The sequence below is a fragment of the Telopea speciosissima genome, chromosome 2 (assembly GCF_018873765.1).
Source record: "Telopea speciosissima isolate NSW1024214 ecotype Mountain lineage chromosome 2, Tspe_v1, whole genome shotgun sequence".
NCBI lineage: Eukaryota > Viridiplantae > Streptophyta > Magnoliopsida > Proteales > Proteaceae > Telopea > Telopea speciosissima.
The window spans coordinates 83,963,409-83,982,394 of record NC_057917.1 but is presented as its reverse complement, the minus strand read 5'-3'; the positions used below and the strand labels follow the sequence as shown (position 1 = coordinate 83,982,394).

The following is an 18,986-nucleotide window of genomic DNA, read 5'->3' as shown; positions in this document are numbered from 1 at the left end:
GACTATAAGAGTCATCACTAATAAGCCAATGGCTTGACTAGCTGCTACTGACTGTTTGAATTAACCATTTAAAATCCTTCAGACAAGCCACAGAAAGAAGTCATTCTTGCATCTACAGCAAAGTAGCATAAGCAAGAAACTACCTATGAATAATCTCAGCTAAGTTTAAAAATATTCTAACAAAATAATGCAGTAGTGTATTTGGCACAGAGTTTGGCAGTGTTTCAAGGTTTGTATCATCTCTTCCTTGTAGGAAAGGGAAAGATCAAGAGAGCCCAATAAGCTGCAACACTGGGTGAAGGTATCAGTATTCGACTGATACATATTGGAACCAGTTACAAGAATATGGGCAAAAAAAGATGAATCATTTTTTAGTTTTACGCCCAATATGGCCAAATCCGATATGGCCACAGATACCGATACCAATAATCTCCATCACAAAGCAGGTGGATCTACAACATTGAGCTTCACCCAGTTGGATGGAAATAACAGAATATAACTACGAGGGTATAGCAGCATTACTCCAACTGATGGCTGACAATCAACACCACCAACCATGGGTCTTGAGCTGGATTCCCATTCCTGAATGGAATCAACCTTAAGTAGAACTTGGTAATGTGTAGTGTAAACTGGATCCAACTAAACATAGATCAATGACAACTTGGCTGGTGCCGGTGGCTCATCCATGATGCTGAATGATGCTACATCAACAGCCTTTGAAAATGTAGTGGAAGAAACTTCAGCTTTACAACTTTACTCCAAGCTATTAGAGATGGCTGGGACTTGCTTCAAGTGCTGCCATATGACCCTGTGAGGGCCTAGAAAGGCTATTTTGCTTCTTGTTGAGAAAACCTAGCTTTCCAACCCAACTGAGGGTGAGAAACAAACGCGCACACAGGCACTGAGAAAACCTATATTTCCTGCCCAACTGAGGCTAAGAAACAAACAATCAAACAAAGACACACACACACACACACACACACACACAGGCACTGAGAAAACCTATCTTTCCTGCCCAACTGAGGCTAAGAAAGAAAGAAACAAACAAAGACACACACAGACGCACTGAGAAAACCTATATTTCCTGCCCAACTGAGGCTAAGAAACAAACAAACAATGGCACACACAGACAGGCACTGAGAAAACCTATCTTTCCTGCCCAACTGAGGCTAAGAAACAAACAAACAAACAAAGAGAGAGAGAGAGAGAGAGAGAGAGAGAGAGAGACAAACACAGAGTCACTGAGAAAACCTAGCTTTCCTGCCCAACTGAGGCTAAGACACACACATAAACTACCTCATGCATATAATGTTTAACTGCAGATCCAATACATGAAGTTAAAACAAACTCATCTCAGATCATCATGTCACACACACACACACACACACACACAAACAAATAACTACCTCATGCATAAACTGTTTAACTGTGGATCCAATACATGAAGTTAAAACAAACTCATCTCAGATCATCATGTGGAGAGAGGTGTAATTAACAAGCTTGTTATTATCACTAATGATGCATTGTCTTGATACATGCAGGATTCTGTAAACTTACTTTGAGTACTTGTGTTCTTAAGTTCTTCCATTTTTACTTGCAGCACATGCAAAATACCTAGGTACTCATCAAAAGTTACAGCCCTAGGTACTAAACCATCTGATATAGGTACGCAACTTCTCTTCCGGTTTTCTCACACTTTAAGTAACCACAAGAACTAAGAGTCTGAAGCAGTGTGATAAACCAGGAGCATATTAAAAGATATATTGATGTCATACTGTATTGCTAGCTCATCGCTGTTGCATGTCAACTCAAGCCTTCCAAACCGGCATATTAACAAAATGCACAAAAAACTCTAGTGCATTCCCTGTAGATGTATCGATCTGACTATACGGGGAGTTAGAGGAAAAACTCTGGTTTGTTTTATTCGGCCTCACCATCACCATCTTTACAAACATCAACAAGCTCTTTTTTATATACTTGTTTCAGTTTGGAACCACTGCTTTTTTCTGCTGTCACATTGTCAAACTCACGACTAATTCGACAGCTGGCATTTTGCATTCCAACTGTTAGAGACAAACCTTTATCAATTATTTTGTCACTGTCACTCTTGATCAACAGCTCTCCTCTTCCAGCATTTCCATTGTCTTCACATATTCCTTGAGATGACCCCTCGCATTTGGGGCAACTGCAACTATTACCAAAAAGCTCTCTGCATAACATTTCCACCTTGGAATCCTCGCTCCTTGAGCAGTGTTCATAACCATTGTTGCCCTTAAAACTAACTGGACAAACTGGATTTTGGATGCCATCATTCTCAGACGAATCCTTTCCATTGACTTTACCTCCACCACCTCTAACTGATATATCAGAACTTTTTGTTTTTTCTTCACCTTCACTACCTTTGTTTCCATTACTATTACATGTTTCTTGTGGTGAAAGTTGCAAAATGGGGCTGAAGGTTGGCCTCACCAGTTTTCTCCTTTTGTGTTTTTCACCCTCAATAAAGTCGCTTGCTTTGGTTTCAATCGGTATTTTTCGCACTTTGCTCCGGCGCTTAAAGTTAATGACGGGAATCTCTTCAGCCACTTCCTCACTGCTCCACCCATCCTCTTCATTGGGCAAGGCAGCATCAACAATCATCTCATTCTGTGATGTATTCTCAAAGTTTTCATCATTATCTTGTCTTGCAATAAATGGTTTAGTTTTCCATATGGTTTTCCTTGGGCTTTTATAACCATGGTGTAATACTTTAAGGTCCTCTGCTGTCATATCCACAATGTACCCATAATTGCCTCTTAATTGTCCAGTACCTGGTTGGGCTGCACACAACCGTGAAAACACACTGCATCTCTTCTCCTGATTATCAGAATGCAGACCCATGGAGATTCTACCCTTATTGCCATAACTTGGGTCACTTTTTTCATAATAGCCATATTTTTGAGATTCTAAATGATATCCATCCTTTGGTAGATGGAGTTGACTTAAAAAAGGTGCAGAAGTAGTAGAAGCTTCATAATGCTGATACCGGGATCCTTCATAAACATAATCTGGTTGTGATGCAGCAGGAAGACCACAGTCGGACACATACGGGGAACTCTTATTTGGAACGAAAGCGAAGCGTGAAGACTTTGTTGTTGCCCTTCCATGATCTCCATTCCTTATGAACGGCATAGGGTTATCCGGGTAGGATAAGCCTTCATAACGTTCAAGATTTGTCACTCCAATTGTCTTGTTCTGCAAATATCCAGCCCCAGAGGAAGGAGTGCCAGAATTGGAAGGCTCATAATGGTCTGGGGAAAGTGACAATGGAATGAAATCCTCAAGCTTGGTAAAGCCATCTAGATTATGGCATCTACTGAAGTTCCTGGGCTCAGCAGGGGAGTAAACTAATTGACCTTCAGATGATGGATGGATTCTGTCTGCTAATTTTGTAGAACAACAACCATGCCCAAAAGACAATGATTGCCTGTACTGAACACCAGGAGATTCAGGATGACGAAAATCAACACCAGGAGTACCGGCAGGTTGGCTGCTTGGCATAATTGCATCTCCATGAGATTTTGAAGCAAGCAAATTTGACACTAATGGTTCCTCCAAGTGATTACCAGTTGACAACCTACGATAACCTTCAAGTAAAGAGTCATTTTTGTCTAATGTGAATTTGTCAGAATAACCTGATGAATCTAGGTTAGACCTAGGCAAACCATGGTTCCCACTCGCATTAAATGGCTCAATGCTTCTGTCTAGCATATGATTATTTTCTTCTCTAGGCATAGGAAAACCATGGTTCCTAGTCACATCATATGGCTCAATGCCACTGCCCATGTTAAGATTATTTTCTTCTCTATAGGTTTTCAAAAAGCTGGAATCCCAATTGGATATCTTAAAATGTTTACTGATTTTAGTTCTTGTAACTAGAATTGGAGTTCGCAAGTCTTTCACAATTCTTGATTCAAACAACCATAGAAGCCTGTCGACCTACAAGTTCAGGAAAAAAGAAAAAGAAAAATAAAAAAGAAACAAAGACAGAAAAAAAAACACAAATTAGCTGCTACTTTCTATTCCATCGACAGCTGCATTTATGACATGTAAAGAAAAGAGAATACCTGATCTTCAGATAGACCAAAGTTGAATTTGTATGCACTGTAGTAATTGTCCTTAATAGCATCACGGAAATCATATTCTGAAAGTGGATTGCAGAGCCAGATAGTTCTGAAACAAATCTGAGGAAAAAAGATCGAGACATTAACTTTAGGAAAGATAAAAATTGCGAAAAACAAATTTGTTGGTAAGTGACAAAGTCTGAAATTGCTGAAAGGAAAGGCTTTGAGGTAGCAGCAAGTACCTGTGCAGGGAATTGTTTGCCTAATGACTTGAATGCGTCCGGGATAATATTCATCGCACCATTACAAGATGCCTGAAATACTCCATACAATTCTCTTTTCTCATACTCAAAAAGAAACAAGAACATTCCATCTCTCACTTTCTTCACAAAGCTAGATTGATGAGATGGAAGCCCAAATACTTTCTTTCTGAAACATTCTTTCTTCGTAGAACAGTTAGACATGAAGATTGCACCAAAATCAGGAACACTTCCTGAAGCAGTGTGCTGCTCCGCATCAAACTCCATGGATCTCCTTGCAGACAAGCTACCAAATTCAATAACAAAAATGATTGCCAGGACAGAAGCAGAGTTCTAAAGTAAAGGAATGGAAGCAAAACAGAATTTTTCATTTTAAAATTTTCTGAGAATCTAACACCCTTTCAAAATTTCAAATATGAGGGATTTAAGTAGAGTGACTTCCCAACCCCTTAGGTTATACAAGTTAGCAATTCAATAAATACTGAGTTTCCAATAAATTATAGCTTTTTATATGATACATGGGACAGAGAAATCGAACATAGAAAGCAAAATGAAAAAACTGGTGGATGAAAAAGCACATCATAGAAAACTAAGACTTCATGACTGTTTGGGTATAGAACAGAGATGCTTTGTCGTTTTGATGCATAAAAAAAATCCAGAGATGAATCACCCAACTGGAAACCAAAACCAAGCACATTTTGGCGGGGACCTTTTTGTTCCTCTTTACATTGGTATGTTCCTCTTCTTTGTGTCTTCTGTCACTAACACATCAGATATAGCAAGGAAAGACAACCGTACTAACCAACTAGATCAGAATACGTGGAAAGGGTGACTCTTCATTTCATTACAAGACACAAAAAACTACACTTCCCCAGTAAAAATTAAACCCCAATCCCCCGACCACCAGGAAAATTTTCCAACAATGAGAAGTGATAGCCATGAGAACCTAACGTCTGTACAATCCAACAGCCTACTAATGCCAGTTCTGTTACCAGATCAACGCTGAAGCTACAAATCTAACCCTTGATTATACTTTTAAGACAAGAAAGGTAATTAAACTTGTAATCGAACACCTCTACGGTCAAATGGATCTAGACTAGAATCATCACAATCGATATGAAGAACGCAAGCCAAAGGCCACATAAATGAGATTATCCAATCAATAAAATGTCTACTTAAATAAATAAATAAAAAAAACCCTAGAACCAGTGAAGAACTAATTCCATAAGCACGAAACAAGAGTATACAATCGAACATTTTAATCTATTATTCTGTACAGAAATCATTACAGATTTGAAAGAAAAAAAAAGTAACAAACAGATAACACAAAATCTGATAAATCTGTCAAGCACAAAACACAGATTAAGAAGAAGGAAGAGAGAGACAATAATAAGGAAACAGAGAGGAAAAGAAGAAATTAATCAACAAAAAAAAAAAAAAAAAGACACAAAATAAACTACCGCCAAGAGATGAGGCGATGCTTGCGGAAACAGTTGAGAGCCGATTGCTACGCTGAGCTCAGAATAGAGATTTCAATTTCTCCAGTGACAGACGAAATGAAATCAAAACTCGCTCAACCACTGATAAAGGAAAGCAGAAAGAAAATCGAGAGAGAGAGAGAGAGAGAGAGAGAGAAAAGTACGAGAGGAGGGAGCTTTGGCTTTAAATACTAAGTGTGCGGCGGGCTGGGGAGAGGGCGTTGGGTGGTGGTGACTGTTAATATTGGGTGCGGTGACGTGAGACGAGTCGGAATTGGATTCGGTTTCGTCGTGTTTGTGGGGCCGGAGAGTGGGTTTGCCAAATTTTACGTTAATAGTGTCCTTTCGGACTTGTCACGTTCTTCTTTCTGACCACAGAAAAATGGTATAGTGAAGAAGAAGATTCCTTCTTCTATTTGTAAAAAAAACCCATTATAACAAACCCTCCCAAGAAAAAAAAAAAAACAAAAAAAAAAAAGAAAAAGAATACGTGACACTTGGTACTTGAGACGTGGCTCGTGGCAATGGATGAACAGTGAAGTAAGGTATGATTCGAGAGTATGAATGAATGAGATCGGGGGGTCGGGGCAGGCAGCAGCGCAAGCAATTCAACAAAGCGAAGGGGAAGAGTGTCCAGTGCAGAATGGCACCGCCGCCCGCGCACATGTCTCATGTCTGGCCGTTTTACTTTTACCACAAAAGAGGATATGGGATGATGGATGGGTCACAAACGTTATCACAACTGATTGGCTAGCCTACTATCCTTCAGACGAATATCTTTCTTTTTTGTTTTTTTGATAAAATCCTTTACACGAATATCGCACCCAACTTGCTCGGTAAGCTCTACCATTATAAAAACCAAAATGATCATTTTATCATTTTCTAATAAAAATGTTTTCTCACAGGTTTTTAGGGTGCGTTTGTTTGTTACCAAAAAAAAAAAAAAAACAAGCATTGGACGGAGAGAAATTCTTGGTTTGAATTTTAAATCGGTAACGATGAATTTCTCACATCGCCTTCACAGGAAAAACAATAGACAAAAAAAAAAAAAAAAAAAACAAAACATTTGGGGATTTATTTTCTATCTTAACCAAGCAACGATCATAAAACATTTGAGATTGAGTCCCTATAGCGTATGCTTCATGGTTTAGTGCACGGTATCGGAATGGATATCGGCAACACGAAAAACTGATATGATATTGACACGGTATCGTCTTGGATCGATTGTATTAGACAAAATTACCCCTGAATTTCCTTTAAAAAATGAATTTCTGATCATTTTACTTCTTGTGTGTACTATGCTATCGATATGATATCAGCACGTTATCGGTATTGATGACTAGCAAAACCGGATTGGGCAATACAATACCGATACTTAGAACCATGGTATGCTCTCTCTCTCTCTCTCCTCCTTATGAATTGTGTCTATGTGTCCTTTTATTCGTCGAGCCATGCAGATTGCATCTCAACTGGGACATTCGCATCTTGTCATTGAGAGTGATAATCTTATGCTAGTTAACATCCTCTCTGGAACCAGTTCAAATGTCCCATGGAGAATTAAGCCTATAGTGGAGGACTGCTTAACTCTTTGTAATCTTTTTTCTGCTATTTCTTTTGTTCACTCTCTTCGAGAGGCTAATGCTGTAGTAGATCTTTTGGCTTCGCTAGGTGCCACCTCACAACAGAATCTGTTCTAGCAGGGTGCTCCCCCTTCTTGTATTTTTCTTTCTTTGCTTGCTGGTTCGTCTGGAGTGGTTTTCGAGCGTTTATAAATTATTTTACCAAAAAAATAATCTATGTGTCCTTTTATTGTGGGAGGATTATAGGAAAGAGATAGACACAAGAAAGTACACGTTAGTAGGGCTGCAATAGGGTCAGGTTGGGCCAAGCTTTATAGAAACCTAGCCCAACCCTAAGTCCCCTTAGCTGGGCCCAGGCCCGACCCGACCCTGACTCAGGGCCTGAAAAATCCAACCTTGACCCCCCCTTAGGGTCGGGCTGGGGAGAAAATTATTAATTTTACGTAAAATAACACTATAATAAATGTATTATATTACTTATCAACTTCATATAGAATATATTATATAACAAAATGTGGGTGATGTTTAAAGTTTATAATATATATATTCTATCAATATATATTTTATAGTATAACTCAAAATAGGGTCGGGCCGAGCCGGGCCAGGCTTAGCTCGAGGCCTCAACCCTGATCCGACCCGAGCTTGACTCAAGGTTAGAAATCTCTAGTCTTAACCCACCCTCAGGGCTCAACCCAGACCCTGTTCGTGCTCAGGGTAGGTTTGTGCCAACAGGGCCAAACTTGCACCCCTACGCGTTAGCGTTATACTATGCAACTTGACAGCTTTTTTTTCCTCCAAAACGTTTTTTCTCTTTTCATTTCTCTTGGTAGCCGTAGCCACAATTTATTTTGCCATATGAAAAAGTGATGTGACAAATCTGTCCCTAAGATATCTAAAAGAGTATTGTACTAGGAGTGATGCGACAAATCTGAGTCTAAGATATCTAAGGAGAATTGTAATAGGCAATTAGGGATGTAAACGGATCGAATTCGGTCGGATAGTGGCATTATCATATTCGTATCCGATTATATTCGGACTGATTCGGATAATATCCTATCAATTTTCGGACGAATTCAGATTATTTTCGGATAGTGATTTTTTGAATACAGGTTCTCCTAAATGGATATGAATACGGATCGAATATGATTTTTCGACTATCCGTTGATATATTTACCGTTTTTATGATGAGGGTTAGGGTTGAGACTTGAGAGTTCAGTAACTACCATTTCTTCTACTCTTCTTAGTCTTTTATTCTCTTACGTTTTTTACTTTTGATTTTTTAATAGATATGTAATTCCATGTATCGCATTGCATAAAATAATATATATAAACCAATAGCAAATCTAGAAAAAGAATCACATTATCTTAACTTATAAATTTATAAAAATAAGATAACAAAATCCAATAAGGTAACTTAAAAGGATAGACAAACATAGAGTTATATTTCAGATATTTTATTAATGTCAGACTGCTAAACGAATCGGATAATAATCGATCGGATAGGGGGATTATCATATTCGTATCCGATTAGTTTTGGACGGATTCAGATACTCCTAAACGGATATGAATGCGGATCGAATACGAATTTACGAATATTCATTTACATCCCTATAGGCAATGTGTCAAATTGTAGCATTAAATTCACCCATTAGCTTTGCCCTCCCATATAACCTCATACCCTAGTATGTAAATGCACCCTATTCCTATTGGTAATTCTAGACTTTTCAATTACATATTTTAGTTTTTCAACCAAATCCCTTCAAATGAGGAGAATGATGTGTTTCGTCCAATATCGAACCTTCTAAAGCACCCTCGATGTCATGAATTACGACCCTATTCTTTCCTTTTTCTTTGTTTTTTATAACATGAATATTGGGATTTTATTTTAACATGATATCTATTTGATTCAAAAAAATTGTCAAACATATAGTCTTTTGAGATTAACTATATCTTGCTTATAATTGAAAAACTAGGTTTCGATTTAATTGAGTCACTCGAGTCGAGTCAAAATTTTGGGAAATATAGTCAAGAGTCATATAGATTTGGCCAGGATGACAAATGACGCGACTCGATGATGAATCGTGCGAGTTAAGTAAGACTCAATTTTTTTTACCCGTGTCACTGTTAACTAGGTGAATCTTGTCAATTTTTTAAATACATAAATAACCACTTAAGTAGATGACTATTGAGTGAATTCATCAATAAATGTAATAACAAACACCTAGTAATTGTAAAAGTAAAACTTCAGCACAATAAAACCTCTCTCCACAACCCTTCATTTTCTTTTGCAACTTTGCATCTTTCAAAGTACATAAGCACTTTAGCACAATAAAACCTCTCTCTCTCTCTCTACACACACACACACACCCACACACGCACTCACGCACGCACGCAATTATCAGATTACAGATTTCATTCAGGCAATTTAAGAAGAAGAAGAATACCTGGTTAGTGTTCTGTTTATGGCAAAGGTCATAACAAAGTAACTGTAAAGGTCATTTACTAGTGTCTGCTTCATCACATCATAGGCGCAAGTCGGCCACAGCCCGATACGGAGGCATTAGATTTTCATTTTTTTTTAGGGGAAAAGGTGGGGCAGGGAAGGGAGAGGGGAGGTAATTGTGACTCACCAAATACGCATGGTTGCAGGGCAGAGAGAGGTGCTGACATTGAATGCCAAGCTATCGAAGCCAGAATGGTGTTGAAAGGTTCAAAACCAAATTTTCTGCAATTTACGTGTAAAAAATGTTAAAAAATATTTGTAATGTTTTAGGAGGTAAAATATGATGTAAATTGTGATTGCAGAATTTTCCAATGCCTGTTTGCCATTTGCTTTACATGGTTAAATTATCTCACTATTTCTGAACCTTTTTTCCAAACAAAAACAATAATAGGAAACTCCAGATATTCAAAAGCATATTTCTTTTGCCAAGATGTTTCAAACCTACGAGGCAGTCATTTTTCAAAGCCTTTACAGCACAACATACGAAAAGGCAACCATGTTTCCAGTGAAAAAAATGGGTTTGGGGGGACTGGGGAGGGGCACAAAATAGCATATAATTATATGTACTCTACTCTTAAACTATATATATTCATTCATAGCCAAACCGGTATCACTCTCTATCTAATGATGCTCCAAGATGGCCCTTGGTCAAGAGAACCCTCTGGAGGCTCACATGGATTTAAGATATGTTCTATTAATGTGTCCAGGTCACTGAGTTTTGTTGAAGGTAATGGGTTTAAGCACTGATTGCTTAAAGCATTACACCCTGTGTATCAAGTTTGGAATACCCAGGCTGCTGCATCCAGTTAGTAATTATAGAGAAACTAGGGTTTAGGTTAGATGGGCTAATTACTAGATTGCCCCTCACAACCTGAACCATAACACAAGTTGGATTATATTAGAACATATAAAGGGATATTATCATAATACCCTTACAAGTTTTGACGAAAAAACTCACCAGTCGATAGTCGCACAACTGAGTTGCGTCAAAATGAGATCCATGCATGGTTCCATACAGTCAAGATCAGAAATTCAACCTTCCGCTTGTGACCTGAGGTGCCTTGGATTCATCTATTGATGCTCTCCCATTATGCACCAATTCTTACATCAGATAAAAGCTTCTCTAAACTTTGCTTGCTCATTCCCTCTTAACTCCAGAAACCCTGCTATCTCTTCAAAATTCTCAGATTTCTCTTTAACTGATTCCAAATTGTTTTGCAAGATCTTCTATTGATTTCAACCAGCTCTCCGATTCTGACTTCTTCTCACCTCCTCATTTCTCTTTTCCCCTGAGATTTCTCAGTGATGTTGAGAAATCACTACTACTCATTTCTGATCAATAACAACAACATATCCGCTAAGTAAACAGCTAAAAGAAATCTTAGAATGAATTGCAGCATTAGAACAGTCCTTTCACAAATCTTTCTCATGAACTAATAAATTTTTAAAAAATGTCAGATCAAGGAATTACTAATTCCAATCCAATCTGACAAATGATTATGTCATCGACAGAACTCCTTATGGGACATTGACTGACTGAGATCCAGTCAATAGAACTCTTGTTTGAGCTCAGTAGCTTGACTACCAATAATCACAACAAGAACATTTGCCTCCATTGAAATGGTGAAACCGATAAGGATCTCGCAGAATAATATCCCGCTTGACTGCTCCACTAACAAACTTGTAAACAGAATGACAATCACCACAAACACGTAGATTCTTGAAAACTCTGATTGGCAAACATGCTGGCGTATTAATCAAACCAAATGCAAGGGCTAGCTTCTCACTGTGGTTCCAAAGATTGTGCTCCTTCTGTTCTTCGTCTGTGTCATGCAATGCAAAGCTTGTATCAGGGACATAACCTGCTTCTTTGATCATATTCAAAATCTCCTTCAACTTGGCATAAATCTGCCTGGCCTGTGGGTGAGATCGGTCTCCAATCCCAAATGAACACACCTTGTCTTTCACCTTTACCCAACTGCAAGCAGGTTTCTTCTTGATATTATACACTTTCATTTGCCTTCTGACATTCTCTACATCATCCCACCTCCCACTGATTGCACAGACATTAGACAGAAGAACATAAGCTGAGTCATCTGATGGGTTCAACTTGAGAAGGTTTTCAGCAGCTATTCTCCCAAGCTCCAAATTACGATGGGTTCTACATGCAGCTAACAGACTCCGCCAAACAAGGTCGTTGGGTGGCACTGGCATTTCCTTAATAAACCTTTCAGCATCAAGAAGCCTCCCTGATCGACCAAGGAGATCAATTATACATACACAATGCTCTATCCCAGGCAGGACCCCAAATTCTGAAGTCATTGAAGCAAAGTAAGCCAGTCCTTCGTCTACTAGACCACCATGACTGCATGCAGCGAGAAGTGCAACAAAAGTAACATGGTCCGGATCTGGTCCCCATTGTAGCATTTCATGGAAAGCTTCTCTGGCTTTCTCGAAATGTCCATGTCTGGCAAAACCCGATATTAATATGTTCCATGATAATCGTGATCGGTTGCTTGATTTGGGAAGTATTTTCAGTAGATCGTCCATCTCCCCACATTTTCCATACATATCCATTGCTGCATTTGCAACATGGAGATTTGATTCAAACCCAAGTTTAATGACCAGGTCATGAAGTTGTTGGCCTTCCTCCAATAATGCTAAGTTAGCACTAGCAGAAAGGCCTCCGGAGAAGCTGAATTGATCTAATGCGAATCCAGCATGCCGCATTTCCACAAAAAGTTTTAGAGCTTCCTCTCGACGACCATGATGTGCATTTGCAGCAATCATTGCATTCCATGCAACAACATTTTTATTCTGCAGTCCACTGAAGATGAAGTTGCTTGAATCTAGATCACCACAGTTGGCATACATTGTTATAAGAGCATTCTTCACATAATCATCTGCTTCGAATCTTGTTATAACCATATGGGCATGGAATGGCATCCCGTAATTCAATAAATGATCAGGGGCTGACAAAGCACCCAGAACATTTACCATGGTGATGTAATTTGCAGACATGCCATCTTTTCTCATCAAGTTAAAAGCTTTTATTGCCTCATGAGCTTTTTCATTCTCAGCATGACCACCAATGAGTGCATTCCATGTGATTACATCCCGCTGGGGCATTGACTGGACTACCAGTTCAGCTACCCTCATTGCACCACACTTTCCATACATGGTGACTAATGCATTACCTACAAGCAAATTCTCATGGAGTACCTCTCGGATTATAAGCCCATGAACAGTCTTGCCAATGATCAGAGCCTCAATACTTGAACATGCAGCCAAAGAGCTAGCAAAAGTTACATGATTTATTATTTTCTCTGTCCTAAACATTTCTACCAAGAGATTCAGGGCACCTCGGAACTCCCCTTCTTGTGCATAGCAAGCCATCATTGAATTCCATGAAATCAAATCCCTTTCAGGCATCTCTAAGAACAACAGCTCAGCATCTTTAGGTCTTCCAGACTCGGTGTATAAAGCAACAAGAGTATTGCAGACACAAACAATTGAATCTATTCCAAGTTTAACAATGACACCATGAATTCCTTTTCCCCAACTCAGATAATCAAAAGAACTACAAGCTGAAATCAAACTGGATACCGTAGTAGAATTGGGTTTCACATTAGCATGCTGCATCTGTTGGAAACATCTAAGTGATTCCTCACAAAATCCATTCTGGGAATAAGCAGATATCATCGAATTCCATGATATTATATCACGTTCTTCCATCTGATCAAAGACATAGCATGCATCCTCCACACATCCAAAACTACCAAACATGTATATAAGAGAGTTTGCCACAGACACATTAGACTCCAATCCAGAAACTACAACATGCGCAAGAACCTGAAGGCCCAACAATTCATCCTCAATCAACCCACATGAGCTAATTAGCGTCGTGAAAGAGTTCTGATTGCAACTGACTCCGTCACGCCTCATTTTCTGGTAAAGCTGCACAGTATTCTCTGGATCTCCATTGTTCAAATAAGCCACCATCAAGGAAGTCCAAGAAACTACATTCCGCTCAGGCATCTCCTCAAAAATCCTCTGAGCTTTAGAAGTAAAACCATATGTACCATAAAAGTGCAGAAGTGATGTACCCACAAACACATCATGCAAGAAACCAATTTTTATTACAAAACCATGGACTTGAATTCCTTGACAGACCATCGATGTTGACTTATTGCAAGCAGTTATCAGACTGGAAAGCACAAATCCATTTATAACAATGTTTTCGTCGTCCTGCATTTCGCAGAATAATCCAATTGCTTCCTGATGTAAACCCTGTCTTACATAACCTGAAATCATAGTATTCCATGAAGCTTCATTTCTTCGAGGCATTTGATCGAACACAGAACGAGCAGCATCTACCCTCCCCAGTTTCGAATACATATTAATCAAGGTGTTTGAGTTGATGAGGCTGAGAAGGGTTGAATCCTTAACATAATGTGCATGTAATGCTCTCCCAGTGATCAAACTGGTAATTTCTGAGAACCCTTTTGGGGAAAAACAAAAATTTCGGGGTTTGGGTGGTAGGAGAGGAATTGTATCCCATCGTTTGTGGATTCTTTGTCTGTGCATAGGATTGAAGTTGGTGGATGTTTCTGACGGGTATGGATGGGAAACGAGATAGTGGAGAAACCTGGCCTGAATTTGAAAGCAGTGAGTTTCTTGCTACACATAACCTGCTCTGGTCGTTATTAAAAATAAATATAAATTGAGAACTTTATAAACTTGATTGAAGGGTGCATCTATTTCATCAAGGGGAGGCTGGTGGGTTGGCTGCCCTCTATGGCATAGATCAATTAAATAGGTGAATGTTCCAATAGCTAGCTACAAACTAGTATATATATTACTACTAGTTTCCATCCAAATCTACCCATCAATTGATTATTGGATTGGAGAATTTTGTCCAGATGAAAGCGTGTATATGTAAGAGCGCGCATTGGCCACGCTGGGTGTGAATTGTGAGGATGATTTTATTTTTTTTTTGGGGGGTGGAATTTTTCATGTGAAGGGATGAAGAGAATAGCTTGGGTTGTAATTACTATCAATGATTTTATAGTATAATTAAGCCTTTCTTCTTTCTTAATTTTATAAAAAGCTAATGTATTACAAGGTTTTTCCACCCTAAAATGAGATTTTCAAGAGCGTGTACATATACGGTCAGAAAATATTTATATATATATATATTTTTTAATGGAATCAACCCGATATAAACCGATGTGGTTGATCTGTATTAATATCGGTAGCAGTATCAATGGCAGCAACCGATACCTGATATGTGAACTTAAACCTTAATCCATATAACAACTCTATATATATGATCGAATGACACATGTTATTTTCTCATTTTTATTCTGGTCATGTACGTCTTATGTAGATGATAATGTTATCTGCATTGAATCATCGAGCTCGGATCAAATCCAATGACATGTACCGTCCTTGGGGCCTAATCCGAGCTCATTTGGAATCATTGGTCCCACAAATCAGCTCAAGATTTGAAATGTTCCCAAAGACGGTACATGTCATTGGACTTGATCCGGACTCTGGCCACATGACATCATGGAAAACCCTTTTCCTTTTATTATATTTATACAATTGTTGATTAAAGTGCTATGCAAATTCAACCTTGGATCCCTTTAGCTCAGTCTATGCTTGGCATGGCTTGAGGTTGTGCTGGAATATCCTTGGTGGGATCAACTCAGCTCAGCCCAGCTCACCCCACAAGGTGGATTCACAAGACTGACGTGATAATCACATCATGAACCAGAACACAGTTTCTTCTTCTTTGGACAAGAACACCTCTCTTTATACTTATATCATATCATTCTGTGTTCACTAATCTTTGTGTGTGCACCATTCAATGTAAATAATAAAGACATCTGAGAAGAACATGAGAGACTGGAATTCGGGTCCACTTCTTACCGACTTCTCAAAAAAGAAGTGGGTCAATCCCTCTCCATGGTCCCCCTCCATGTACAATCTGGAGATGAGAAGTTCTGCTGCAAAATTGCCCAAGATCTTCTAATCAGCTGGATCATGTCTTAGCTTCATTTTCAGTTGTGAACGCTTCAAACTCAGTTCTCATTCTCTAACCAGGGGGATCTATACATATTGATAATTACAAGTTCTCTTACTCCCTATCTCTATTAGAAGTTAGAACGAAGAATACAAAAGAAGACATAAAACAGAAAATCTGTTCACCTATTAGTTGCAGAGTTTGAGAATGGCTTCACTCCATTTTTATCCTTGATTCCATTAGAGACTTTCCAACTGATAGTATCAGATATAATTTATGTTTTCCCATATAAAAGAAAAGGAGAACTATTTGAATTAGTGCCCAATCTTTTCTTTTATGTTTTTAGGGTCGATGTTCTCTATGTGCAGCACAAGCTACGCACAGACACATGGGGGCAGCAGCATGTCCACCATTCAGTGGGGCTGGGTGGTCATGTGTCTGGGCGCAGCCTGCCCCCTGGCACAGAAAACATTTTTCCATGTTTTTATTATGCTTTTTTAGTGTTTTTAAATGTTGGCTGTCTTAGGCTGGTAATGGTGGGTGACCAATGTCTTCCATACTAATATAAGTACTACTCAGTACTCACCAATTCTGAAAGCAAATGGCGATTTGTACTAATTTTGGTTTTGCCTTTTTTTAATTTTTGTTTCACATAAAGATTGCACCAAGGTTTTTTTTTCTAACCTTGATGAAGAGAGGATCTCTTGTTCATCTGAGAAAAGGTTTTTCAGATCTTTCACAACAATAAGGGGTTTGTTAATGTTGAAACTAACTATTCTAGGAACCACGTTGGATGAACAGATTCTCTCCACTCTGAGTGAACAAAAACTTTGGCATTAGGACCTACTTTTTCTTCATCCATAGTGAAGAGAGGAGATCTGATCCAATTGATTAGCATTGGAGAAGGATATTTATAATATGAGGTGGGAATTAATGATGACATAGGAGTCCAACATCACCGGTGGTAAAAAAATTCTTCTTTTCTCCGCTGGTGAAAGAAAACTTAATCCACCTTTTTTATGTGCTTATTTGTACTTCAGAGTTCAGAATACAAAACACAGACATGTAACATCCAAGTGGTGTCCCAAATCACAAAAATTTGAAGGTTTCCAATTTGATATCATCAATATACCATGTACAGATAGATAGAGATCTATCTTCAAAATATCGCTCAATAAAATTGTAATTGACAAATCAATTGCAGAATGAAGGTAACAGTCATGAATTTTTTTTAATAGATTATAAAGCATTACCAAAGCAGACCATCATACATGCCTGTTCATTTTGATAAGATTATCATGAGTTCAAGCTGACGACATGAATACTTGATTGAATGATTTGAGGTATTCGTGTGTGCTCATATGTAATATTGGAAAAAACTGCCACAATAGAAGACTTTTATAGGACCGATCTCAATGAAGCCTTTTGGTTCCCTTACTCCATGAATTACTCCAGTCCTTGTTCTTCAAATTGGAGAACTCATAAGTAGCTACTTTCAGCAAAAATTCAAGAGTACCAAACAATAAAATGCAAACTGCAAAATAGGCAGAAAGAACGATACTGCTACCCATCAAAATAAAATGCAAGACAATGGAACTCACATCACTTGAAAGTAGGAAGAAGTTGTTACCAACAGTAACAGTTTCTTGAATCTTATTCTTCCTATCCAACAGCAGCAGTTCACAAGGTTACTACAATTTGGCAAGCTCAGAAAGCACACTTACAGACAATCCATTAGATTGAAGGTTTCTACAACAGTGAAAGCAAACTGCAAAAGTCAGAATAGGTCAAATAGAGAACTAAATATTTTAGTTAGGGGGGGGGGGGTGGGGTGGACAGGGAAAACAAAAACATAACAGCATTAATTCTTTTACATTTTAATGACACTCAAAAACAACCCATAACACGGTTCTGCAATTTTTTTTTTTTGACATTCGTGTGATCCTTGTTCATAAATTAGAAAACAAGATGAAGCCTCTCATCTAGGTGAGTGCTCTCACAAAATCTGCTTCTCACCTCGAGTATCATCAAGCAGCTTCAGACCTGCTTCCATCAAATAATTAATCACAAACTTTACTTCTCCATGATACATTTGTTCTCTCTTCAGAAAAAATAGAGACAACAAAACGAACTTTTACAGCAAGTGCTTCCCAGCATCTTCCCAATCTTTGCCGCAACAGCAACATCCTGGGTGCATTCCATTCTCAACCTCTAGCATTTTCTGATGAAACACCATGGAGGCATACCAACATTCTGATTGAGAGAGATTTTGTTTTTCTTGGTGGCCTAACAATGAGCAGGATTGCCATCTTGCATAACAGACGGAGGATATAAAGAAAAAGTAGGAATGGAGCCTAACAACATTCTCATATACATTATGAGTTGTATCAAATAAATGTAGACAAGGACATAACAGAATGGGGGAATCTTATCCTTGCCAATCCCCTCTCCTCCCCCCCCCCCCCCCCCGACACACACACACACAAAAAAAATATGTCATATATTATGCTAAATTTACTTGCATTCAAGGACAAATTACAATAGCTTAACCAACCAATTTGGCAAGCTTAGACAAGCTTAGATACCCAAAGCAGCCTTTAGAGGTTATTAATATAGTCTGTGAGCAAAGTTCACAATATTCTGTTTTATGAGCTAAGCATCTATACCATAATTTATTTATTTAATTATATATTTTTTTTGGGGGGGGTGGGGGAGGGGGTAAAGTGTATCCAATATAATAAAAAAATAAGATATAAAAACAAAAGGTAAAAAAGATACTGAAGCATTACAACTTAAAAGTTTGTTCAACCCCTAGTTACCAAAATGAAAGCCTAATAACACCAAAGGGGTGCACTTTATCCTAATTGGGAAAGCCAATAAAAGGCACTTTGGCAGTCACCTGAACAAGATTTTGCCTGCAAAACATATGAAAATTCAATCCCTGTGTCTTGAATCAATAGTAATAATGACCAATAAAATTCCTAATATTTAACAGTACATGCATCTAATTTACAAAACATCGAAGACCACAGAA

General features: G+C 38.4%; 2 protein-coding genes across 2 annotated transcripts; both read right to left on the bottom strand.

Moving 5' to 3' along the window:
• Positions 1-1,410: 1,410 nt before the first annotated feature.
• On the bottom strand, positions 1,411-5,960 carry LOC122650205. Its single transcript, XM_043843543.1, has 4 exons — positions 5,824-5,960; positions 4,346-4,649; positions 4,107-4,223; positions 1,411-3,978 (listed from the first exon to the last, which is right to left on the bottom strand). The coding sequence occupies exons 2-4, from the start codon at positions 4,628-4,630 to the stop codon at positions 1,921-1,923; spliced, it is 2,460 nt and encodes an 819-aa protein (XP_043699478.1). The 5' UTR covers positions 4,631-4,649; positions 5,824-5,960; the 3' UTR covers positions 1,411-1,920.
• A 5,471-nt stretch (positions 5,961-11,431) lies between these two features.
• LOC122650204 (pentatricopeptide repeat-containing protein At3g24000, mitochondrial-like) lies at positions 11,432-14,633 on the bottom strand. The gene has a single exon (XM_043843542.1). The coding sequence runs from the start codon at positions 14,509-14,511 to the stop codon at positions 11,506-11,508; it is 3,006 nt and encodes a 1,001-aa protein (XP_043699477.1). The 5' UTR covers positions 14,512-14,633; the 3' UTR covers positions 11,432-11,505.
• Positions 14,634-18,986: the final 4,353 nt, after the last annotated feature.